This window comes from Pyxicephalus adspersus, chromosome 6 (assembly GCF_032062135.1).
Source record: "Pyxicephalus adspersus chromosome 6, UCB_Pads_2.0, whole genome shotgun sequence".
In the NCBI taxonomy this organism is placed as follows: domain Eukaryota; kingdom Metazoa; phylum Chordata; class Amphibia; order Anura; family Pyxicephalidae; genus Pyxicephalus; species Pyxicephalus adspersus.
Window position 1 is genome coordinate 43,368,558 of NC_092863.1, and position 27,909 is coordinate 43,396,466.

At 38.8% G+C, this 27,909-nt stretch overlaps 1 protein-coding gene across 1 annotated transcript in view; it reads right to left on the bottom strand.

The window, feature by feature from the left end:
* The window catches only part of PRODH (proline dehydrogenase 1), a 69,855-nt gene extending 42,347 nt beyond the window's left edge, over positions 1–27,508 (bottom strand). Inside the window, exons 1-3 of the mRNA XM_072413922.1 lie at positions 27,086–27,508; positions 22,305–22,513; positions 5,478–5,512 (exon numbers count right to left, since the gene is read on the bottom strand). Of these exons, the coding sequence (XP_072270023.1) occupies positions 5,478–5,512; positions 22,305–22,513; positions 27,086–27,430 (589 nt within the window). The 5' untranslated portion in view covers positions 27,431–27,508. The remainder of the gene's footprint in view (positions 1–5,477; positions 5,513–22,304; positions 22,514–27,085) is intronic.
* Positions 27,509–27,909: the final 401 nt, after the last annotated feature.

A 27,909-nucleotide genomic window follows, 5' to 3' on the forward strand; every position in this document is an offset into this window, starting at 1 on the left:
TCAAAAGGAGTGACATAGGTTAATTTATTACTGTTCCTGTTCCCCCAGATGTGATTAAGAGAAACACATTCCTTCATGCCTTTGCAAAAGTACTCTGCAGTATCCCTCAGTGAACGGCGAGACAAGTCAGAAATGGGTGATTTATTAAAGCAGGACTTAAGGCTTCCCTAGGAATAGAAGTACGCAAACCTGAATTTTGACAACAATACCTTCATCAATCCTTGCACCACAGCCAGTGATATAATAAACTGCCAGTGTCTTTGGCACATACAAAAATGCAGGCTTCATTTTTCTATTCTATTATCCACATTACTTGAGCAATGGAGCATATCAGAGGAGGCAAAAATTGCCATGCATTGCTTGAAAGATTTATTACCAGGGAGTATCAGAAAATACTTGTTTTTGTTTAAATAGATTATGAAACTCCTAAGGGGTTTAGACGAGATGCAGGTCTTTCCAATAAAGGCGTACAATTCTGAGAAGCAAAGTCGATCAATAACTATCTCATTTTCCTACAGTGGCAGAAACACATAACATATAATAAATGGATTTTTAAGCAGCAATGTTATACATGTCGTTTTGGATAAACATTACAGTCTGCACTTATTAAAAGACAATTATAAACACCTTTTGTTTTGTGGAAGGACTGGATATAAAATAAGCAGAGGATTAAAGTTTCAAGTGGATATATCCAATGAACTTCAATTAAAGAAGTAACAGCTTATATGAGCTCCCCTAAGGCTTGCAGTAAACAGGCATTAGCACAATGTGTGCATTTTGCTCCCACTAGCTCCTAAAGTATAACATTTAATTAGAGAACATTGGGAATACAGCAACACTTTTTCTTCCAATAAATGTCTGTAAAGCAGATTTTAATAAAACTAAAATGGACTATGAATGTATGCTTTAAAGAACAACTCCAGAAAAAAAGTATAGCTGTGCTAAAGTTCATGGTTTTAGGTTATGATCTCCAGGGCCAGATTTCCAGCACTACAACACATAGGAGTCTGTAGGTACACAAACCTTTCCCTGTTACCCCTACAGTAACAAGATCTGCTAAGATAATGCCTTTTATAAGGAGAATAATAACAAACTACGATGTGGTGACGTACATAAACAGGTAACAGGAAAAATGTGCAGAAATAACCATACTGGGAGTATTCACCACTTGCCCTGGTGCGCTTTAAGGTAAGGCCCCATCATTCTAGCATTTGCTTTTTTACAGCTTTCATATGTGCAGTTTTTACTGGGTTTTCCCCAGTATTAAACAATTCTGACTGCATATTTTGAACAAGCCAAAACCCCTGATTATTGCTGCCTGTACTACTTCAAGAAGAACTGTAGACATTTTCAAGAGCCAGAAAGCATAGGAAGAAGTGTAGGGAAAAGAGAGCGGTCCACCTAATTGCTATGCCCGGTACTGTCACTTTGCCATATCTCACACTATATCAGTGTTTCTTAACCAGGGTTCCTCCAAAGGTTGCTAGGGGTTCCTTGAGCAATGAGTGGTCCGTCAAAAAGATCATTGGTATCAGTTAAACTATGTATGGATGGCAGCCTTCCCAATGGCCAACAACGTAAGAGGCATTCTTCCTTTTGATCACCACTTTAATGTAATTATAGAAGGGGTTCCCAAAAAACCTGAAAGTTATTCAAAGGGGCTCCCCCGTGTTAAAAAAAAGTTTGAGAAACCATGCACTATATCAGGGGTCGGCAAACTGCCATTTCAGGGGTGGGTGGGAGCACACTAGACAGAGCTCTGAGTCCCGCCCCAACAGCTCCGCCCACCACCAGGGAATGCCCCCTAAAGTGAACTCCCTCTCCTCCGTATGCCCCCTCCTTCCTAATGCCCCCTGGCAGATCCAGCCAGCAAACTGCGGCTCCGGAGCTGCAGGTTGCCAGCTGGCATTAGGCCAGATCGGCAAGAGGGCATTAGGCCAGAACGAACTACCGGCTAGGCTGTATCTGGCCCAAAGGCTAGAGTTTGCCGACCCCTGCACTATATATTCTCATTACTAAAAAATTGTATGTGCATATGTATTTAGAATAGCAGTATTTGTGAAAATCCTCACTTTTGGACCAGCTTTAAGAGTGTACCCAAACTCAGAATTGCTTATACTAACAAAAACTTATAGCAGAGCTCCTCTCACAAAGACAAATCACATAACTTTTTGTTTGTACATTTCAAAAGTCTACTATACAGGTAATGAGATTTTTGGAATTTGTAGAAAGCAAGATGTAAGCCCCCATGAAAGTTTGCCGCTTTGTTTAGCAAGGTGCGATAACATTGTGCACAAGTGAAACAATATTTACGTATGCAGAACAGGCATAAAATGAAGGAAAGTTTGAATCAGGTTTGCTTTAAAGTTAGGCTTTAAAAATCTCAAACAACCATTTTTTATTGCAAAAAGTATATAGTATTTCTTTTTTTGTGAAATACTGTTGAGAACAGGCTATAATCTAACAAAGAAATAATATAAGGTTTCATGGTCGGGCTATAGAGGACATTAAAATAGTGTAGGCAATTGTAATAGTCACCAACAAATCTAGTTCACAATGGCTTTGAAAGGATTCAGCAGAATGGAGACCTTGGAAATTATGATACAGCTATATATCATGGTTAGGTCTGGAGAGTTAATACTTAAGCGCTGCGACCAACCAGAAAAAAAAAGCTTCAAGAACACACAAATGTACCATATACTAGACAGATGAGCTTAAACTGCTATCTGAGGTCTGCTTCAGCAGAAAAAGAGTCCTTAGAGGGAAGAGACAGAGCCAAACATAATTTCTTCTACGACTTACTCAAGTCTGGTAAAAATCTAATGTTAAGGAAAATTACATAGATATGTGTTTGTTCAAGTATTTTATATGCTAGCTAAATGTATATATATGCAGAGGATAAATATAAAAAAAACTTAATTTGAAAAAAAAAGAGAACATAAATAAGTAGAAAATCGCAATAGTAAAAATTTGTGCCAAAATAATTTTTAGATTTCAAATATATAGACAATTTATATATAAATTGATTCAACTTTGCTTCATACAACTATGTTACCCTCTTAAGGTAGACCTACAAATCTGCAACCAGATAATACGTGCGCTCCTTAACTGTTTCTTATGAAATCTGTCTGAATGGAGGAAAGGCTTGTCAGACTGCTGCAGAAAGACTACTGCTTTCCCAGAAGTCCTTCCCTAGTGTTGAACCTTTGCTTCAACTGCTGCTTGGGCTAAGGAGGTGAAAAAAAAAAAAAAAAAAAATCACAGCAAGCTACTTTTTCACAATTTTTTGAAAAAACAAAAATGTAATGAGACAAATATATATTGTAATAATATTCATATAATGTAAATACTCAAATATCAACCAATTTGAACAAAAAAGAGGAACCTAATTTTACTTTCTGGGTTTCTGGCGACAAAGCTGAGCTTCACATGTGTAGCATCAGCTTTGGTTGCCAGAAAATCCCAGCATCTCTTGTGTATGCCGGGGATGAATGAAATAGTTGCATCATTCTGGCACACCAAAGCATAATGACCAAAGATTGTCTCGGGGGAAGAAAAGAAGGAAGATGGGGGCACCCTGTGATGGAACACAGATAGGCAAGTCATGCGGCTTTAGTTCTGTGTTAATAAATACATCCATAGCATGTTGTTTTTAAAACATTTATTTAAAAGGGTAAATAAAAAATTGAGTTGCATGGGCTCAATCTGTTTATCTTTTTCCCTCCCTTTTGCAGGTTAAGGTATTTTGTACTTTTGAGTTGGTTTTTATGGCTCACTTGCTCTTAAAGTATCCATTGTGCAATAATATTGGCCACCATTTGATGGCACTGTGTCCCCATGTAAAGTGTGAAATATGCTCATGTCTCAGTCAGTCAAAAGTTTGCTACACATTTTACATTGGGCCACACCACCATCTAGTGGTCTGATTCAAAATTAAACAGACTTTTCTTTTAAAGATATTTGGGGTGGGGGAATAATCTTGGTTTATACTTAACCATGTACGGTAACGATAGTATTAAATAATTCATATACTATCTATATGGTCACACTGTCTGTCCTTTTATTTTTCAGCTTATACTCAATTAGAATAACCCAGGTTTTTTGGAGGTTTACTCAATATGCCTAACCCTATATAAATATAGTACAAACTAAGAAACGTATCCCTCAGTTCCATTCTCTTTAAAAAGAGTTTTTTTAAAGAGAAAGAGTTTTGAAAAGAGTGTAAAACCTAAGATACTTATTTTATTAAAACAAAAAACATTAAGGCCACTGACAGGTAGGGTGAATAAAGTACATTACCTTGTTACAATGCCACCAGGCACAGGATTGCATATAGTTCTTTTGGTGGTTAGTATCTATCAAAAATTGGTCCAACAGAGGACAAACAACATGAGAACTGGTGACAGTGTCATGGGTACACAAGGAGCATTGTTGCAGCAACATTGCTCTGGGAGCCTAGATTCCTAAATAGCGCCATGTTGCCCTGGTCTTAAAGAAACTGGATGGTGCGGGCTCTGTGTTTGTGTGTCTCCAACGTCCCAAAAACAAATCAGCAGGCTAACAATGTCCTCCTAAATTGCCTTCTACTATGTAAGGCACTGGTCCCCTATCTTTTGGATTTCACAAACCACTTAATATACAGACATCGGACTGTACATGTGCGGGAAGCCGGGTGTCACTCAAAGGGGAAGAAACTTCCCACAGAGTGATGTACTGTTGCCAGAACCTGTCCACTCTCCCATCGCAGGTCTAAGCCTACCGCTCTAAACCCGCAATGCATATGGGAGACATAGTCCGTGGCTCTGGCCAGTGCCAAGGACCACCAAAATGTTCTGGTAGTCCGCGGACCACAGGTTGGGGACTGCTGCTGTACCCCCTCACTAAGTAAATCTCAGTACTCTTGTGGCCCAGCTGTCAGACAGGGGTTAAGGACCCCTGATGTAAGGGAAGGGACTATATAAAGCACTGTATAATATGTTGGTGTTTTATAAAATACAAGATAATAATATCATGTGAAAATAATTTATTTTTAAATAAAAAACTGCTGTATCCATATTTGTATTTTACTCATACTAGAATTTACCTTTAAACAGCAAATGTATTTATGTACCCTGTAAGGTGTTGAACCCTGTAGGAGCTTTCTCCTATTCAGTGGTTTCCAGTTTGACAGTTTACATTTTAGGTGTTGGTTCTTTCGCAGAGAAGCAGCTGGAACTGGTCAGGGTTGCTACTATTTTAAAATGTCATGCAGAACATGTGTAATTGGAGTTCAGTGTGCGAGTACATGCAAAGTTCCTGGTATAATTGAAACAGGACAGAACATCTTCTTCTGATCTGTGTTGTCGGCTGGAGCCAAAGTGATCACTACACAGGCTTTGTGACCCTACGCAGCAGAGCATGATCAACCCAAATCAATATTCCTCACACAATCTTCCTATACAACAACACTAGCACAATAGAAAAATAAGAGCCCTTACCGACATTTTCCTTTTCAGCTTCAGCAGTACACGATCTACAAGACAAAAAGAACAAAAGTTAAAAGCTTGATTTCACAGACTGCCATGTTTACGGAGTACATGGTGTATTTACAAAATTTAGCAAAAGAGATGCCTTTTTTCTTCTGCTTTGGATAAAAAAAAAAAATGTATTTGGTGTATTAGATTAGGGATTTCTTTGTGTGTGTACCAATTTGAGCTACTGATCTTTGTAAACAAAAGGATTTTTACAACATACTTACAACAAAATATATATATATGTTTCCAAGGGAACAATGATAGAAAACATGCCCGGTATTGTTAGTCAGGGGGAAGTAAAAAAAAAAAAAATAAAAATGCCTGGGGTAATGGGAGAAAGAAGGCCTAGTGTTGGTCAGGGAGGAAAATGTCAATTGTGTCTGGTAAGTAGATAGAAAAAAATTCTTAAGTTAGCAGAACAAAATAATAAAGTTATAGTGTTGCCTCTGTAGGCGTTGGGTAATCGTGTACAGCTGAGGGTGGAGATAGACAACTGTACTAAAGGAGAATAATTGTGTGGAGCAGCTGGTGAGGAAGGGTGCAGCTCTGCCTATGTGATCAAGAATTAATGGGAGTGCAGAGCCTCCCGGTATACCTTTGTCACGCATCCCGGACGGCTCTTGGCTGCTCCTTCTGCGCATACCCAAGCATCTCGGGCATGAGCAGAAGGAGCCCTTTCATCAATAGGAAAAAAAATTCCTATCTCACGCATGCGCCGTGATATAGTCAAGTTTTTTTTCCCAATCTATGTCTACATGAAGTAGAAAGAGGAACGCGGAAAAGAAGAAGAGACGAGGTCGGCGCCCCCTCTGCTGTGCCGAAGACAGATACCAGATGACGCGGGACCCTATGGAAGAAACCATCAGATAAATAGACTGATCTACGGGATTGAGGCAAGTGTGATCATTTTTTTGTTTTGAGTTTACTTCTGCTTTAACTTTACCCTACAGCAAGAGGCTGCCAGGAGTTCCTCAAACAGTGCTGGACTGACGTGCCCGATGATGCCTGAAGGCTGTAGTTTCCACACCAACGTCACTTGAACAAGCAGCATGGGGCCAATAAAAATTCTTAACCCTCAGGTGAATACCTAATGATGTCTGTATGATGTCTCCCAATATAAGGGAATATTTCTCCCACTGATCCCTAATCTAATAATCACAAATTTGTTTTTTTTTCAGGCCATTAATATTTGTGGTATTTTATGACAGCTGTTCCATTCTGGTGTCAAATATGCCAAGTACACCACGGGTTTTTATTTATTATTATGTCTACAACTAATCATGCTAAGAGTGACATGCAACAGATAAGAAGTTGGGCAGGTGTTTTCTTGGGATGTAACATTTATTTCAAATGAAATAGAAAGTTGAGAAAAGCTGCTGTGCACTGTAGCTCCAAATTTAGTTTGTGTCACTTTCTAGACATCAACCACATTAGCTCACTTCTCTCTAAACAAGTGTTATACATTTTTACTACATCATGATACATCACATAAAATTTCAAACAGTTACCCATTAGTATTAAACTCATGAAATCTTTGCATGGTATAAAATATTCTATAGGATAACATAATTTGGAAAAGAACAGAACTTTGTTCTTTGATCAGGAAAATAAAACATTTCCAAGTTAATTGTAGCTCATGTAGAAAAGTCATTATTAAATTTTTTTTTTTTAAATGGCAGAATTAGTTATATTTAACAAATGAAAAAGGTCTAATGTTTTGACAAACAGATGACATTTATAATTGTTAGCATTTTAGTAGGTCGGAATATAAAACCTAAGATTTCAGCATGATGGAAAGTCACAGTGTCAGATAACATTCTTAACGCAAATTCTTTCACTGACGTAAACTCAATCATGTGTTTAAAAAGAAGTTGAGCAACTGCCTCCCTTTTTCTAGCCAGTAGGAAGAGGGGGTGTGAGAGGGGTGTGAATGTGATGTTTTCGTTCCAGTATTATGTAATAGTCTAGCACAGAAGCTTTTTTTTTCTTTTCACAGACTGTAATGTTACAGAAGATCATGAACAGACAAAGCTAGCAAACCAAAATTCTGAGAACGCTCATCACTGCAGCTTACTAAAAATCATATATATAAAACTTATTCCTTCACCTACATCACATTTACTATACACTTGTCAACAAATAAACTAAAAATGTTCTACTAAAACCACAATATTCACTGTGATGTATGATTATAGGAGGGAGAATACAACACAGAATGTCAAGGTGACATTTTGGACATTGTAATTTCTGGATGTCCCAGAAGCAGTTTCTTATGGGAATCCAATACGTAAGTATGTTAAACAAAAAGCCTATAAACTATACAAATCCACATATCATGAAAATAAATAAATAAATTTTACTTACATTTGTTCGTTTTAGCTATTGGAGCAATAAAACTTATAAATATATATATTTGTCAGATTTAGTCTATTCGTCCTGCGTGTTTTTTTCTATGGACTGTTCATCAATATTTTGTAATTATCAGTTGTTATAGTGCACATACCCACTGGGCACTTTATTATGTACACCTGTTCAACTGCTTATTAACACATGTATCTGATCAGCCAATCACATGCCAACAATTCAATGCATTTAGGCATGTAGACATTGTCAATGAAGTTCAAACCAAGCATCAGATAAATTATTAACTGATTTTATTAACTTTGAATATGGAATGGTTGGTGGTTTCAGCTGGTCAGAGTATTTTAGAAAAGGCTGATCTTCTGGGATTTTCATGCACAACCTTCTTCAGCGTTAACAGAGAATGGTTATGAAAAAAAAAAAGGTAAGGCAGCAGTTCCCTCAGCAAAAATGCCTTGTTGATACCAGAGGCAAGAGGCAAATGGCCAAACTGGTTTGTGGTATTAGAAAAGTAACAGTAACTCAGATAACCAGCTATTACAGCCAAAGTATACAGAGGAGCATCTCCAAACACATAAAACATTGAGCCAGATAGGCCACAGCAGCAGAAGTCCACTCTAGTCGTCACTACTCTCTGCTAAGAACAGGAGCCCAAGGCTACAATTCACACAGCTTTTTCTAAACTGGACGAGCAAAGAAAGCAAAAATGTTCCCTGGCCTGATGAAGAGCTAGTAGGGTAAGAATTTAGGCTGTGTACGCATGTGCAATGGCTGTTGTTGTAAACCAGGGGTCCTCAAACTACGGCCCGCAGGACGAATACGGCCCGATGAGGTTGTCCATCCGGCCCGCCGGCTGCTGAGGCTTCTCCTGCCTGAGCTCTGGCTGCATGCCATCAGGACTCCAGGGAACCCGGTCACGTGACACCACTGTTGCCGGGGTAACGCTGGAGCTGTCGGGCTGAAGCCATCAGGCAGAGAAGGTATGAGCAGAGACTCATTGCTGCCTTCATACATCAGGCTGGTTCTCACTGCAGCACAAATGTACATGATCAATGTACATTTGTAAATAGTATAAACATACTATGCACATTGATCATGTACACATGTGCTGCAGTGTGATCCATGTATGAAGGCAGCAGTGAGTGACAGGTAGCAGACACTGACAAAGTTTTTTTAGCAGCCCTCTTTTAATTAATAAAAAGTGTGGGGTAGTGTTGGGTGTAGGGTAGGGTGTATAAAAAGAAGCAAATTAATGAATTGCTTGAGATTATTCATTTGCATGGAAAATGCAAGATAAATGTGAAAATTCAAATTTAACTGTGCAAATTCAAATTTATCTGTGCATTTTCCATGCAAAGAAATAATCTCAAGCAATTTTAAAACCAAAGTAAACGCCAATTTTTTTTTTAATGATCGGCAAGTGTGCTGTGCATATAGTATTGTTCTTTCATGTTTTTTTATACAATAAATACGTTTTGTGCAGTGTGCATAAGAATGTTCTCCTGTTTTTTTTCAAACTATAGTACGGCCCCCCGACATTCTGAGGGACCGTGAACCGGCCCCCTGTTTAAAAAGTTTGAGGACCCCTGTTGTAAACGAACGATCCATGAAAGATCGTTTGATAATTGTTAACAAAAAAAGTTCACACTTGTCAAAACGCTGATGAACGAGGAATCTCACTGTTCCGGCGGATCTAATTCCTAGTGTGTAGATTATTGGTGGAATGTTACAGTATGTACATAATTGTGCAGAATACGAGCGTTCAAAATATTCGGGAAAAACTGTGGATCGTTTGTTTTCAATTGATAATTATTGCACGTGTGTACCTAGCCTTAGAGTCAACAACATGAAACGTTGGATCCATCCAGCCTTGTATAAATAGTTCAGGCTGTTGGTGGTGTAATGGTGTGGGGGTGTTTTCTTGAAACCCTTTAGGCTCTTCGTACCAATTGAGTATCATTTAAAAGCCACAGCCTACATTAGTATTGTTGCTGACCATGTCCATCCCCTTATTAATGAAGTGTACCTATTTTCTCATGGCTGCTTACAGAAGGATAACACATCTTATCACAAAGCTCAAATAGGACAATAAGTTAAATTTTAGTTCAGTTCTACAGTCACCAAATCTCAACCTAAAAGGATGTAGAGGAATGGGAAATTTGTATCACGGATGCCTTAATGTCAACATGGACCAAAATCCCTTAGGTATGTACTGGATTACAGATTGGATTTACATATACTTTAATAGGACATTTCACAGACACTTAGAGCTCTATTTATAAAACAGAGAAGTCCCTTGTGGGAATCAATTACTGCTATTGAACCACATGAATCTGAAAGATACCCATAATGGAATGTCTGATTGCCTGTTTTATAAATAGAGCCCTTTAAGTAGTTAGTTCACACCTATATTGCAACAACAATTAATTGACTTTGAATTGGCTACTGAACCACATGAATCTGGAAGATACCCATGAGGGAATGTCTGATTCCCTGTTTTATAAATAGAACCCTTTAAGTAGTTAGTTCACACCTATATTGCAACAACAATTAATTGACTTTTTATGAACACTTTTTTTTTTCTTTTTTACAAAGTAAGTAGGCTAACCCAGCAGTAATTCCTTTTGACTTGCAGCACTATGATGCTCTGTATCCTTGCTTTATCAAGTGTGACAAGGACTTGTTAGAATGAATTCATAACATTGTTAAGAGATAAACATGGGAGAACATCTATGAGAAAGCTTGTCTTAAGAGACTGCATCTGTCATTGTGCTTTTTTTGGATTGTCAGTTCATTGTTTAAATATCCTCACAAAGCAGATGCTGCAACATTTAACCATTCCCTGGGAATAAGTTGGACAGCCATATAATTAAAAAAAGAACAGTATACACAAGTGTGTCACATCTGCTGCTAGGCTTTACGCAACACAGGAGTAGTCTATGTAATAGAGAGAAGTATTATACAGCAGAATGACAATAAAGACAAAGCACTGGAAAAATGAAGATATAAATTGTTATATAATAAAATCCACTGGTGTGTCATATATAAGGTTACAGATCGGAGAAGTTGCATGGTAAGCAATGATAAATCAGTATTTTTTTCTTTGTCACAATTTCACTATTAAAGACTGTCAGGTCCTTAGAGAGACCATGGGTTATGGTTATTTTGAGTCAAGTCTCCCTCAGCAGAATATAAGCAATTCCCAGACCAGCACTGCTGTCTAACACCTGTCTCCTGCAGCTTGTTAAACTGTCTGCTGTGCTCCACACCATAGAGTACAGACATAAAAACAATAGCTAAGATAGATAAGGGTTTCTGTCTGATCAAATCAGAAGAGAACACAGACTGGAATAACATCACCAGGAAGGATTTATGAAGCAGTCACTCCATCTGGTGTGTAGATTAAATGATACAGATAGGGGGATCACCTGTTCCATCTATTAATGGGTGGCTGTTAAAAGATGTTCAAAGCAGCGGGATACAATGTTGGAAGTGCCTGTGATCAGCCACAAAAATCAGTTACTTGGTAAAAAAATAAATTCTGCTTTCATGAAAAAAAAGAAAAGCAAACTACAGGAAGCAGAAATAAACACCAGAATGTATTAAATTACTGCCAACAAAGTTATAATAATAAAACAAGTGGACACTGCACATACAGTAGTTTTTTTATTTCTAACAAAATCCATGTAGCAACAGGTTTTGGCCCAGGGGAAGGCAAAAAAACAGTAAACCCTTTCAACTCCATAAATAGGTAGTTGTATTTAATCCTTGGATCAACATGTTCCCGTATCATCGTTTTAAAAAAAATGCCAAAAAGGGATTTTATTTTAGAGGGATGATTTAGGGAAAACCACCTACTATTCACAGTAGTTCTAAGTGCTGTTAAAACTAGACGTGCTGAGCTCTCGCTGCTGAAAACAAATACTAAAGAAGGGAAAAAATGGGTGCCATTGATTTTACCAGTCTCTGCCACCTTCAATCGAGTATCTGGTCAAAAGACACAACAATCCTGGGCACAAGAAAGACCCAAGGAAGGACTACTCTGCTTACTGGTCCTTAGAGTAGCACCATAAGTAACAAGGGGCCACTGACTTGGCACAATAGATTTATAAAAAAATAATAAAAAAAAAATAAAAAAACAGTAAACATTTTTCAACCCCTATTAGATAATACCATCAGGTATAATCTCCCACAATAACCTTTTTAGCAATACTAAGTCTCATAGCATGTCTTTAGAAAGGGCACAGTAAGCATCCATAAGTTTTTACAATTGTTTTTAGCCTTATGAACAAAGCTCAGTAGGACTGGTGCTGTGAGACGCTCATCCTGCAAACTTTTTTTTTTTTTTTTTTTTTTTTAAGACAGGAGAATATAAAGATTTAGCAGACAAATCATGCCACAAAAATATCATCTGTGCATTAATAATTCAGTATGCATGAAAATAAATTCCAGGAGAAAAAAAAAAAATCTAGCTGGGCACAAGCTGCTGGCAGATGTATCCAAGTCCTGCTGTATGCACAAAAGCACAGCGCACCTTTCTGTTTCAGCACTCCTGATATGAGATATGGTACGTGGGGAGACTAAAATGAATTAGGATTTACATGTTAGCTTCACTTTTCCTTTGCCATCCTAATCACGTTCTGCACAGCTTCCCATTTCTACAAAAATATGTGTGGATGCACATTTAATTTCCTTACTGGTCCTTTGATCACTGTCATATGGTGTGTACCTAGAACTTATAGCTATTTACTTGACAAATGGTCTTGTTCCTCGGCTTTGGAAAAGAAAAAACAAAAAGTTCAAACATGTAAAACTCAGCAGAATAAAAAAAGAAGGACCAACTCAAAAGTCTGTATATTCCCGGCAAGAAATTAGCCAAAGTTTCTATTATATGTGAGACTGAAGTCTTGTAAGTAGAATCGGGTGTTCTAAATTAAGTTTCATAAGGAAGTGGAAATACAGGTGGAACCCAAGGTTGTAGATAGATAGGGAGTCTGGAAGGAGATCTAAAAAGATGGCCAAATTATTTTAAACCATAAATTGTACTGTAAGGAAAATAATGTACAGGTATCATGGAATTTCAAATGACTGCTCATATGTCAGGACTGGAAGAAGTCAAAGAACAGGAATACCAAAATTGCTGCCAGGGGTTCAGTGTCACAAATCAGTAGTCAGAACCTATTTATTAGAGCAAACCAGTCTGGGTCTAACTGTACCTAGTCAACCCTGGTATTATGATGATCACTGCCTGTGATTAGTTATAACTTTCCATGCTAGTCTTTGCTTGCAAGCTGGTGGCTCTGCATAACCCATAATTCCAGCAATACTTTGCTCTAGACCAGTAATATAGAAAGGAGATCTTGCGAATGTACAGGAGTAACCTTTTCAGACCAGTTTCTTTTATGGCTGCAAGGAATATTGCTGCCATATTGGTCTGGTTTTATCAAAGCTCTCCAGGATAGACTATCATAGGGTGATCCAGGAAACCTGGAATTGATTTTTAAAAGCCAATTTGCTATTAGTTGGCAAATGCTTTCAATTGTGGACCAAACTCATTTCAGGTTTGTTGGAACACCTAGGTTCACCCATGATAGTCTAAATTCTCCAGTCCAGTAGCGCTTTGATGAATTAGGCTCATTGGGCCTGATTTATGAAAGCCCTCAAGGCTCGGGAGGATACACTTTCATCAGTGAAGCTGGGTGATCCAGCAAACCTAAAATTGATTTAATCAAAGTAATTCTTTGTTAGCAAATATTTTCATTCCTGGACCCGATTCCAGGTTTGCTGGATGCTTAGCTTCACTGATGAAAATGAAGGATCTTCAGTCTTGGAGAGCTTTAATAAATGAGGCCCATTGTGTCACAGTTATGTGCAACAGATACAAGCCAAAGACCTAGAGGATATGGGCGCATTACTAAGAGCAGCTTTGCTGTAACTGCTGCCTGCTAATTCTATGGAACCCAAATGAAACTTTAGGGGGTATATATTTTATCACAAGTTAATGAATTGTATTATTATTACATTGACTAGAAGGGAACCAAAACACAATTTATCTTCCTTTGTTCTTCTACAGATGATGAGATATACAGAGGCATTTCCAAACACATTTCACAAATGACATTCACAAATACTACTGCCAATACAAACCATAACCTTGAGTATTTATTTACCTAGGAACTGCCTGTACTAAGAATTTCTGAACCAGCAATGTACTCTGAATAAAGGCACTGCCTCCCTATAAGCCTATGATATTTCAGGGGCTGATCTGCTCCAACAGAATAATATCCAAGCTGTGATAGTAAGGTGGGAGGGAAAGCAGTTAAGAAACCCATTTCTGTTAAGCACTTAGGTCAAGTTGAATGCGATTTACATTTCCACTCCATTGCACCCACTACAGCTTTAAACATTAACACTTACCAAATCAAAATTCACATTCCCTTCTAAAAGCTGATGGTTACAGACGTGAAATAGATTTAAATCCAATTTGTACCTCACTGATGAAACAGGGCAGAGGTTAGAAAACCTTGCTACATGGGTAATAAAGGATTTCATTTGCAGCAATCCTTAAACTCCAATGGCATGAAGATTTCAATCTTCAGCTATTGTTACTGTAATGGTGTGGGACAGGGAGAGTGAGTATCATTGAAATTAGATTAAAAACTAGAAAAGAGACAGAATTTGAAACTATTAGACAAAAGAACAAAATGTATGAATATGTATACCAAGATATACATGAAAGGTGCCATGCTTCACTGCTTCTTCAGCCTTCACAGCTCAAGAAATAAGCTGGAGAGGTGCAAATTTTTACAGTTGCATGAAGATCTGTTTAAATAAAACTGAAAAAATGTATCAAGTGTGAAACTCAACTTCCATACAGATTACAAAAAAAAAATATTTTTAACAACCTGAGACTTGGCTGTGAATGTCAATGTACAGATAAGATTCACCTTCAAAAAATAATAATTTTTAAAAGCTGTGTGGGAAGAAATTGTAGGTGATGTTGCGCCTCGGTAAAAGGGGCTGGGGAGAACGTTGTAGTATATGTTTCTTAGATTTACCTATTTTTTTTTTTTTACAAAAGTCCTGAGACTACTTAACAGGGTATTTAAAAAGGAGAACCTTCATTTTCAAAGTCTATGTTTTAATGAACCAAGTACACCTATTAAAGTAGAATTGTAGGGTCAATGAGGGAGAAGTGTATAAATCGCACTGGTACAGCTGTAAATTAGAGAAGACGTGGGAACTACAGCAGAAGGTGTGCTGCTCTGTGGGTATATATGTAGAGTTTGATCGTAAGCAACCTGGGGATTACTTCGAGAACATCAGGAGAAGCAACTTTTATATGCAAGTCCAGTAAAAAAAAAAATAAATAAAGTTTTTATCCCCTTGGCCTTTTTTATTACACTACAATCTGGAATTAAAATACATTGTCTTTGGACTTTATCTAATACACTTAGCAATATGTGGGGGGACTCCTAAAACACATGAAAAAATATTCCTTGGTCATATTAAACCATTGTGGTGCAAGCCCAACACTTTAAGCCAAGACTCCACAACACATTCCCACACCAAGGTGGTGATAGCAGCATGCTGCAGAAAAGTTTTTTTTTTTTTTGGCAGGGACAGTAAAACCGGTTAGGAATAAAGGAAAGATAGATTGCACTAAATACTCAGAAAGTTGGAGAAAAACAAGCTCAGTGTGCAAAACATTTGAGACTGGGACAAAGGTTTAAGAAGTGGGAGTGGTTTAAGGGGAAATATTTAAATGGTCTAGTCCAGGGGTGTCAAACTCAAATACACAGTGGGCCAAAATTAGAAACTTAGACAAAGTCTAAGCACCATTCCACTGCAGGGTCACGCATAGGCAGAGAGGCTGCTGGTCTATAGACGCGAGTGATGCCGGGAATTGTATTTCATATCATATTTAGGATTCCTTTGGGGGCCAAAAAAAAAAAAGACGTTGCGGGTCAGATTTGGCCAGCGGGCCAGACTTTGTTGTTTATTAAAATGTTGTTTAATAATAAAGATTGCACTTCTGTTGTGTGGACCAACTTTTATACAAGACACTCTTCTGCTGTACACTAGCCAGATCAAATCTTAACGATTTTGCTACAAAAATCATAGGGCTCTATTTTTTAGAAAGCTCTGTTCATATCCATATACAAAATGTATTATTTACCTCTTTCAGTGCCAGCAACGCACAATGATGAACTAAAAAAAAAAAAATTTGAAGTCTCTCATCAGAAAACAAATATTTTAAGCAGGATCTATTACTTGGTTCCCCGTTGTGCCATGTTCTCCTTCCTAAAAAACTCCTGAATCATTATATATCATAAAGGGACATAGGGCTGGCAGGAGGTACCACTGAGTACAGCAAGTGACCCAGGACCCCTTTTTACATAAGTGTCAGATTTCTTATTTCAGAAGATTTATTTCATAGTGGAGTTTTTGTGACAGAGTTGCTTTAAAAGTAAAATACCACCTGTTACACATATCAAATCTTTCAGTTCCTAACCGAGGTATACCGTCAACTGCCTGATTAAAGTGTGTTATTGATGTTTATGAAACAGCCTTACCCTCAGGCAAAATTGGATAATTAATTAAATTCGTCCACGAAACATTTCATACCTATGGTAACTATCCGGTTCGGAGAATTAATTGTTCATCCAGTCTGACTATATTCCTGAGAAGTCTAATACACTACGAAATGCTTTTTTCAAATGATGTTCAAAAATAAGTCCAAACTATTTTGTATTAATATCATTGCAAGTGTTCTAAAAATTATGTTATGCTGTAGATGAAATGTATAGTGTTTTTAGTTTAGGTAAAGTTTACCAATAAGGTCACTTTCATATTTTTGCATGCTTGAACTTACACATTATTGGCGACATTAAAATAAATTATCAGAGTGTATTCATTTCTGAGCGTCGGAAAACTAAAACTTGAAAAAAGAGAAAATAAAAGAAGTAAAGTAAACATTTGCCACCACAAGCTCTTAAGCCAAGTACACACTTGCAATAATTATCGTTGAAAACAAACGACTAACGACCGTTCCTCCAATATTCGTTAACAAAAAAAGGTGCACAATGACGCGGACGAACAAGGATTGTCACTGGAAACAAACGACCGTCCCGGCAGATTGGATTGCGTGATGATCGTTCGCTATCTATTGTGTGTACGGTAGTTCAGTGATCGTGGATGGTTCTGCAGTGCTTTTTCTTTATCGTTAAAACAATCCTATCTAGCATGTGTACATTATTATCATATCGTTACAGCATGTACAAAACTGTGCACAATACGATCGTTCAAAATAATCGTGCATAATTATTAGAAAACGAACGACTGACAATTATTGCACGTGTGTACCTAGCTTTAGGCTGAGCTTTGTTGAATCTATGCGATAAACAATTATAGCAGTTCTCAAAGAAAGAGGGGGTACAATGCCATACTAGCAAAGTGTTCCTAATAAAGTGGCCCAGATTCTTAAATACTGCTTCTTAAGCAATTTTTATGCCACTCAGAATGTGTGAGCTTTCAGTATACATGCCAGTTCTCATTGGAGAAGAAAGGAATTTGTAAGAAGTAGATGTGCTGGTAATATTTCACTAATAGGCACTAAAATGTTTGGTCAAAGGCTAGTGAGCCAACCCAACTTTCCAAAACCACTTTAAAGGTTAAAAAAGCAATAAAAGGCAATATTTTTGAACAACTATAACCAAATCTTTTTAGTGAGTAAAGCATTTAGCAAGGATTTCAGCTTTAAAGACCTGAGTTTAAGCCTGCATTTTAATTCCCAAGTGGTGCGATTGCTTCAAACGTTTATTTCCAGTCCTTTATTAAAGTATGTGCAATATGATATTTTAATACACAAAGATGTGCATTCATCACAGGGAGACGGGATTGTCTGGCAGCATGGGTAAGGATGGATAAGGTTTTCTGCCTTGTAGACTGCTACTGATTAATCTTCATCTAGACATTATTTCCACAATCAGTATTAGAACATGCCAGAAAAAAATAAGTAATCTGAATTGGTAAAAAGAAGAACACGCAAACAATGCTTCCACAGAGTGAAAATATTTGTTTTGGCCTTCAAAATCTCCTGAATGAGAACAGTTTGTCCAGTTTTTTTAATCATAAAACTCCTTGATAGTCTTTTGTATTGCATAATACTAACCTGCACTGGAAATTTGTAGACTATGATGCTAGTTAATGCTCTATCCAGGTCAAACCATAAAGTATTTCATTGGGGCAATGGCATTAAAAGAATATTAAAGTGAAGAAAACCTCACCACTTCCTAAGTAGTTTCCTTTAAACTATTTGCCCACAAACCTTAAAGAAGAACTAAGTGCACTACGAAAACGCATTTTTTCAAAAGAATGGGGAAACAAATGTATCCTGGCTGCAACTGGACTGCATAAGAAACACAAATTTTGATAAAGATGAGGCATGCAGAATAAAGGTTTGACTACTTTAAATCACCTCTTCCTCTGCCAATGTTTGCTGAAATCATTGCAAAACCAGTAAACAAATAGTGTTGGTCGAATAGCTCAGTGTTCGTTTCGGCAGCTATTCGATCGAATAGCCAGATATTTTTGGGGTGATCGAATGCCGAATTTGAACACCATTAAAGTCTATGGGGGGCGGGTTATTATTCGGGACTGCGTAGAACTGCAAGAGCAATCAGGGGAGCTGAGCTGAGAACTCTGCTCTCCTGATTGCTCTTGCGTAACTTTAGAATGTTTTCTTGGATAGGGAATCTCTAAGAACACACACAGAACAGCGTAACGTGACCGCAAGTTCCCACATTCCCGGGCTATTCTTATCAGCCCGGTGACCGTGGGAACTGAACTGCAGATAAACTCTCAATGAAGATACTCCATTGAGAGTTCGCCTGCAGTCACAGCTGATTGGAAGCACTAGTGTACCTCCAATCAGCTGTGACCACAGGTTCCCACGCTCCCCGGGCTGTACTTAATTATAAGTACAGCCTGGTGACCGTGGGAACTGAATTCAGATGAGAGCGATTGGCTGAGGAAAGGTAAATCCTGAAGACAGCTCAAGCGTCATCAGGATTTTCCATTACCTAGCCAATCACAGAGCACTAGAGGTGAATGAATGGGGAGACTTGTCCTCATTTAACCTCTAGTGCCTGGGGATCCCACACTGACAGGAGGATTCCCATGGCTGTGCAGTCATTGTGGGATAACCTGTAAAAACAAATAAAAGTTAGTTACACAAATTACAGAAATTCAATAAATTACTTTTAACACTAAAGCATTTTTTTTTACACTTATTTTTACACACAAACTCGTGAAGTCGAATCCCGTGTTTTTCGGGTAGGGACTATCCGAATTCGAACAGCCATATTCGGGTCGAATATGAGGACAACCTGAATTCGAACACCAACACTATAAACAAAGCTATGCCACAGTCTGTAACCATAGACCCAATTATCGCAGTTTTGGACAAAAGAACAAAGTAAGGTGAAGTCAAATTCACCAGCCCCTAGGTCACAAACTGCCACTTTTCAGTCAAATAACAAATCACTAATACAAAAATCCTTAAATGGTGCACCATACAATACGGTTGGGTTGTTGAAAAGTGTGCAACAGTGCACTAATATGTGCTGCCAAATATGTTGTGTGCATAATTTTTGATCCATTGTGGTATAAAGGACAGAATATCCTAACGCAATGTATACTAATGCATGTGCATTTATTGCCATGCTAGGGTTATATTGACTATTATATGCTACTATCTTTCCTGCAAACTGTTTACAGATGAGGAAATCTGCATATTCCTAACTTTTATTTTTACAACAAAGTGGAAGGCGCCTTCTTTGGAACTCCACCTAACTGGCTACCAGCAGTAAATCTAAGATTCTAGATGCTTGAGTACTAAATCACATGTCTCCATACCAAGAAGAAGTGCTGCTAAGGAACATGGATAGCAGACTCTGGTAAATAAAAAAAAGTTTTTGTTTTTTTTCCTCATTTGTCCATGAATGGGTGAAAAGAAGGGAAGAAAGAGGTATAAAAATCATTTGCCCAAAGATGGGCTTTAAGGATATTTCCTATATTGTACACAGCTTTAGTAAAGCTGCGTACACACTTGGGAGGGAGTGCACGATGCATGAACGGTGCTGTACATACAGCACCGTTCATGCTCTATGGAGAGGGGAGGGGGAGAGCGACGGAGCGGCACCCTGCTGCGCGCTCTCCCCTTCCCTTTCATTAGGATCGGCTGTCGTCCATCGTCCGTGGATCAGGCAGGTCGGTCGTCCGGACGATGGACGACACCGACTGTACACACGGCAGATTTTCGCCCGATAATTGGCCGATGCCGATTATCGGGCGATAAAAATCTGACGTGTGTACGTAGCTTTAGGAGACCAAACCCCTCCCTGCCTGCTAAGATAAATAAAAAGTCACTACATAAATTAGTCATCAGCACATGACAGTGTTAAAAGACATCTGATGCATGATAAATTAACTCATTTCAGTTTTGTTGCATTTATAATAACATTTTACTACATTTACTACAATACTAAAACCAGTTTTAGAAACCCCTTATAAACAAAATGTAATAAACTTTAAGAGAACCAGATAAACAAATTAAAGCAAACACTGCCTTCCCATAGCATGGGGATGTTAGGTGCCTACAGTTCAGCTTAGCTTGGTTAAATGTTGCAGGTGCCTTAAACCGTGGGGTTTTACACAAATAACCACCTTTCTTTCCTGAGAGAATGGTTCTAATTGTCCCATCTCCTCTAAAGTACTATATGCATAGTAATTAGCCATACGGGTCAACAGTAGCAGATAATGTGGGGGATTAGCAGGCAACTGCAGTATGAAGCTTTGATGCACCTCCAGGTGCTTTGTATGTGCACACAGAACAACTTTAGTATCAAGACTCTGATATAATACCAGATAAATAATGAGAAGTCTTCTTATTATAATGGAAACCAATGAGAGAAGGGAAGAGTTTTTTTTCCTTTTTTTAGGGAGGCAACAAGTACGTTTGCGATGTAATTCAATCCAGGTGCTAGGATGCTTTGTGTCACTTTCCACGGTAGGCGAGTTTGTTAACTGAATAAATAGACTTGAATAGGAAATGCTTTTCAAATGCTTTGCAAGACATCTTTCTGCTTCCTAAACCTCTTCATTCCGGGTGCCGGTGCATGACAACTGCAAAGTTAGAAAACTGCTTCTATAACGTTTTTCAGGCATTTAATAAACAGCCTGCAAGCACCACCAGGTGCCAATCAGTTGAAATAGGGCATACAGGAAAAATTACCTTATGGCAAAACAACTGTCCATGTGATCACACCCTCTGTAGTACCAAATGCCAGAGTCTGAAAGAATACTCAACACTGACTTTGAACGTCATCTTCGCATTATGTAATATTTGCTAAACAGATCCTTAGATATGTCAATATCAACTTTTGACAAAACGTTTATCTAGTATTACGTTACTCAAGTTACTCTCTCTGTGCTCATTTTCCCAACTTTACTGAAACCTAGAGGAAGCAAACTTACTAGTTATTGAAGCTGTTCCACCACTTTTACTGGAAAATATGCATGGTTATGGGGCCACAGAAATGAGTGATCTTTCAATGAATATGACTGAGCAATCTCCAGTACTTGTTCTTTTTTGACCCCGTGGCAAAACAGACTTGTGATTTCTTCAGCTATATTTTTAAATATCTCTAGATAATTTAGATTAGACATTTGATTCTAAAAGTTCAAATACAGATTAATGGACAAAATCCAGAACTAGAAATGCTTTTAGTCTGAATTGCACATATCCTCATCACATTTTGTTCTGTATCACAGGGGTTCCCAACCCCCCATCCGCTGCCAACTAGTTGGGCCATCTGACAGGTGGTCTGCGGCTTTGGCCGGTGCACCCACTAGCGCGGTCAGGAGAGCTCAGACCTGGGATGAGAGAGTGGGAGGGTTCTGGCATCATGACGTCAATCGGGGGCGTTTATTCCCCTTTTAGTGCCACACAGCTCCCTGCGCATGCACAGTTTGAAGTACGTGTATTTAGTGGTCCGGGACATGCAAGAAGTTGGGGACCACTGCCTTATCAGATCCATCTGTCTTTGCTTTATTCAACTCAGACAAATCTGTACCCAGATTGCCGACAGACACCTATACCAGACATTTCTTCCAAACTATACTGGAAGCTGGGGAACAGCTTATTCAAGTGTTTCTCAATCTTTTTAACATGGGGGGGGGGGCCCTTAAAATAACTTTCAGGTCTTCAGGGAACCCCTCCTATAATTATTTTATCCACAGCTCACAGTACGCTGGTTGTCATTAGGAAGAATGCCTTTTACATTGTTGGCCAGTGTCTAGGCTGCAACCCTTTCAGATAGCCAAAAAGATCATTGGTGTCAGTGGTACCTGACCTGGGATACTCACTCAATCTCTTTCTTTTCTGCTTCTTCTTGAGTAAGGTCTTCTTCCACACTGTAGTCTAGGACAGAGCCAACTCCAAACGCACGATTCCGTCTTATTAGTGGTTTGATAGTTTCCTGATCTTCTCCAGCAACAAACTGTCCATAAAAGGTCATCTTCATCATCGTTTCAAAGAGCCTCTGGCCAAGTAGTTTTTTTGATAACTGGAGCAGCTTTAAAGAAAAACCAAAATAATATCAGAAGTTAAAACAAGTTAATTTTGTTACTTTTATTTCTACAGCGCCAAAATGGCAATTTCAGAATAAAAAATGGTATGGAGGCAAAATTGAACTGTTTACTGCTATACGCGGTAAAATGTTAAATTTGTATCAATGCAGCCCTTGGGGCAGACGAGTGGATGGCAAGAATCCAACTGGCAGGAGCAGCCGAAAAATGCCTCTCCCCATCTAAATGTAGAGGGGCTTTACAACTGCAAGTTGCTGACCATATCTTACAGGAGGAAAGAGCAGTGTAAGGAACCTATTTGCATCTTTCTCTTCTTTTAGACCAAACCAATTAGCAAGATGGGATAGGGAGGCACTACCAATAGATTCTTTAGATACCAATCATAATATCTATAATAATATATCCAAAATATAGTGAACAGGTATTGTTCCAATAGTGGAGTCAGTGACCTGGAACGAGCATGCAGGTGACAAAAGCAGTGTAAATCATTAGTCCTTATCAAGGTTGTTCTGGGTCAGTGACTCAGAATATTGCAACAAGATGTTCAGCAGGACTGCCAGTCAATTGCTCTATTCGGAAGGAGAGGTCAGCAATGACTGCCTCATCCCATGGCAGATCTTCCTGTCTGAGATTTTGGCATTTTTTTTCGTGGTTAAATAGTGTAGTTTTAGCAAACTGCTAAAACTACCAATCATATACCTAATATTTGTTATTTATTTGTAACTGGTTTCAGAAAAAATACATAAACAAAAAACATACACAATAATAAACGGTGTATTTAGCTTTGTAGGTGTAGAGAATGGACATTTTGGAAGTGTTAGCAGAAATGCTGACTGGTTGGAACACAACCTTCTTCTTTGATAGGACAATGCAAACCGCAGGGATCACGTGCAAAAAGCTGTGCCCACAGCCGGCTCTACCTAGTTTTTAATAGTTAGAAAAAGGAGTATGTATTCTTACAAGTCCAGACTAAGTGAATACAAGTCAATGTGTTCCAAATAGCACAGACCATTAAGACTCTGGTATAACCACCTGCTGCAATGCTTTTTAACAATACTAGAGAGCAGAACTGAACATTTAAAAAGAAATTATATAATAGTTACTTCATCATTTTGCTCAGCCAATCAAGATGGCCAAAAATTGAAGCAAGGAAAAGAAGAAGAAAGAAGATTTCAGCGCCCAAGACAGAACGGGTAGAGATAAGTGTATTTAAATAAGTTGTGATCAGGCAGATAAGGTTATTTTGTTGTAGAAGGAACATTGCTATTCTACAATAAAGGACCTAATAGTATTTAAAACAAAAAACAGTTCTGCGGCTGGCTAGTTGTCAAGGAAATACCTTTTTATGTCTTTTTACGAGACTAACAACCAGTTTTGTCCTGCTAAAAAGTAAAGCGCAGAGGTTGGCATATGTCACAACCAGAAACTTCAGAGAGCAGAATTATGTAACAAACTTATTATATGCCAACACAATCCTGTGCATAGCAACATATTCTGAGCAAAGTTAACAGGTGTTACAACGAGTGGCATGGCAGCTGTGTCAGCGCTGGTGGGGTACACTTTGGCAGGTAGTGGGCCATAACGTGAAATATTTTTGAATATAGGCATATTTGACATTATGGCAAAACCCTATTAATCTATGTCTTATCAGATCATGCTACCCATTGGGTTTAGGCTATCTTAGTTAGTGGATGTGTGCAGTGATGTCATGATACCCAACATGTGGGAATCCTTATCTTCTAAATGGTGTGTTATATGGACCCTTATGGCAAATATTACTACAAACTTGTGATTTCATACTATAAGATATGAGATCACAAGTTGAAAAACCTAAAAACAAACAGGAATCTTTTCTCATTTAGAGGATGTTATTTTGAGACCACTGGTCTCTAGAGTATGCAAGTTGGGGAATCCTGGTGCTCATATTTAGGACCCCAAGGGCCTGTGGTCTTGCATTATTGAGAAGAGATCCCCACTATACTCACCAACACACATTCTGGTGCAGGGCGCTGTCATCTTCTCACTTCTCTTCATAGTTGCGATCTTTGGCCTTATTAATTGGCTGGGCCAAGATGGCGTAACTCCCACACAAGTGCATAGAAGTTCATAAAGTTACAGTGACCACTAGGGTGGGCTCTGCGATTTTTTACAGCTCCATGGAGTGATTAGGCAGGTAAGAATGCTTTATGCACAAGGAGCATTTCCTGTTCCATTTTACAATAAAGCCCTGCCGGATCACATTTTTTAAAGTGGAACTTTAGATCCACTTTAGAAGATTAAAGATATGGGGTCACAAGTTCAAAAACATGAAAACAAACAGGGTTTACCTGCATTTTAGAGGTTAGGAAGTTAAAAGCCACATTGGTCTTTAAGGTCCATACAACACACAGTTTAGGAGATATGTGGAATGAAACACAGGGAGTTGTTAGGTAACAAGACATGACAAGCAGACACAGCTGTACTATTGATGATATCACTGCACACACCCACAAGGGTGGCACACCTTGACAAGCTTTAGCATAATCTAATAGGACATCAGCAGCAGATTTACTTCTAAACGTATCAGTCCTAATGTCAACCTGCACATTGTTAAAAAACTACCATTACAAAGGATTCTGTGCCCCATACTTTACTATGTCCACTGTTGTAGTATGGGGGTCTGCAGATCACACCCAGGAGAAATGTAAATAGGTCTTTCTTAATATTTCGAGGTGGCAACAAAGTTGCTTCAACTACCACCCTCCCATGTGCACATACTGTAATTATTTTTTATTAGATCTCCCAAGCTCTGCTTCTTTTGGCTAGTAGAAGAACAATACTGAAAGGTTCTAGGTGTGGGGGAGTATGCAGCTTACCATCCTTCATTCCGTGTGTCAGTTATATTTCTTGGTGACTGACAGCTCAACTGAACAGTGGGGCCAGGGATGGTCCTCTGTCTTGTATAAGCCCCAGGTTTGATCTTTTAGACCCAATCGGCCATGCAGAGTGATGAGGGAGGTAAAGGAAGTAAAGTCTGTAAAGTTGGGGAGATAAGTAGTTCCCCTGGGTGTATAAAATTACCAACTCTCAGAAAGTACCCGGAACCCTAGAGGGGACAATAAAGGAGGTTGCTGAATGTTAACTGGAAGAAGAAGGTACTACCCTTCTTTATGGGGTCTACTTTTTAAAACAAATATTGGTTTACTACACTTTTCCCCAGTATGGGTATATTTTAAGTTGAAGTTCCATAATAACAAAATGCAAGCAAGCAGGATTATTGCCTCTTGCAATAAAACATTTCACCTGCCTGGTCGCGATGTTCTTTATTAGTAAAATGAATGCACAGCGCAGTGTATGATGCCAGGACATGCCAGCCTGACTAATCTAGATGGCTGAAGATTTGACAAGGATGAAGGTGGAGGCGCTCAATATTTGCCTGTCCCTTTAGCAATAATCAATATGGCAGGTCATTTTTTTTTGTATAGCTCATTTCCACTTTAAAGGGTATATAAACCCTAACAATACACTTCTCTGATTTTATCCCATTTGGTCTGGTAAATACATTTAATACCACCCATCTATTGTTGCATAGATAGAGAGTGAAAGTGTTCTGTAGTCCTAACACTGTTGCTGTGGTGGGACAAAAAGTATGTTAAGGCAACACACCATAGCTCAGTGAGTGAGCATTGTGAACCTAAGACAGGAACTGGATTCCTGGAAGGATCACCAAACTGCAGTTGCCAGTAGGTGTCCAGGAGCAAAAAAATCCACAGTTTTAACTGCTACTCCCCAATAAAAGGTATTTCACATTGATCAGTTAATAAAAATTATGTAGTTTATTTACAGTGTTCCTTTAAAGATCTTCAGTAGTTGGAGTGGTTTTACATTTTAAAGGGATTTTAAAAAAGTTTGGCAGATATTTAAGAAAAAAAAAATAGGAACCCTAAAAACACTCTAAAGCATCATTTTTAACCTTATTAACATGAGTCTTGGGGAAACCCCTTCTATAATTACTATATACACAGCACATTAGTGTGATGGTCAGTGGGAAGAATGCCGCTTACATTGCTGACCAGTGGGAAGAATGTCAACCTTAAAGATAGCCAAAATATCAATGGGATCAGTTACTGACCTGAGAGGCACAAACTGCCCATTGATCAAGGAATCCCCAGCAATCTCTGATCTGAATTATAAACCATCCAATGACTGGATTTCATTTACCTCCCAAACTTCACATGACATGACAAAGTTCACATAAAAACTTCCACACTGACCATATGTTTGGAGATGGTGATCAGACAGATGAATCTGAGTTGTTTTAGCTCTGAAGCAAATCAAAGCAACTCAGATCATTTGACTTGGAACCCTAAACATAAACATTTGTTACTGATGAATCACCAATTGAATAATGCATGCAGATCTACATTAAGCTTACACCTGGGGCTGAGTTATGAATGATTCAGCTGAATACTGGCACTGCCCACATTCATCTGCCAGATTCACTCTACCTGCTGATGGTAGACTGGCCATCCCAGGTTGCATTTAGTATAAGATTGTACCCACCATTAGGTGTAACTTACCTGCTGGTTTCTGTTCACAACCTGATCGATAGAGCAGAGCCAGAACACCATGATGCTCCTCAGCAGCTCCCAGGTGGCCTTACTGTTATAGGCTTCTTGTGTGTTCTCAAAGTTTATGGTGGCTGCAGGACAAGGCTTCCTGCCCAAATGTTCGCATCTTTCAATGTGATCTACTTGGGACCCCAAAGGCCATTGACTGGCCCCCGTCTGCTGCTCCTTGTTCTCAGCAGCCCCTTTCACCTTAGAAGCTGTGGCTGTGGAGGACCTCAGGCGTGCGGCGACCCGCAGGGGGTTCCTGATGTTCTGAGCCAGCTTGATAGAAGGAGCCATTCTGCTACACGCCATATGTGATGTATACAGCAGCGAGACACACGTGACAGCTTCCTATAGATGATACTGAAAGGGAGTGACAGCCAACCTGCCAGCAATTGTATCTCGGAGAGCTGATAAGCTCTTCCTCCATGCCGCACACACCCCCGCAAGCTGATTGGCTGCAACCCAGTGATGTCATAGACAATGGAGCTATAAACCTACACAGCCTCATGCTTCTCCCAAATGTGAGCTGCTCTGAGGTGAGGGCGGGAGGATTTGAGGCACAATGTCAGTCAGGAATGTATGTTGACTCCAGACGGCTGTAAACTTTAAATGTATTTCACCTGTGACTGACAATGCTTACCGGAGACAGCTGAAATGTAAATATGTTCAGAAAATGAAAGCAGTGAGTGCTAAATACCACTTGCAGGAAAGGGTAGAAAAAGTACAAATGGGTCCATTGAATGTGCAGGAAGCAGCGTTACCTCACAGATATGCACACGCTCAATGTA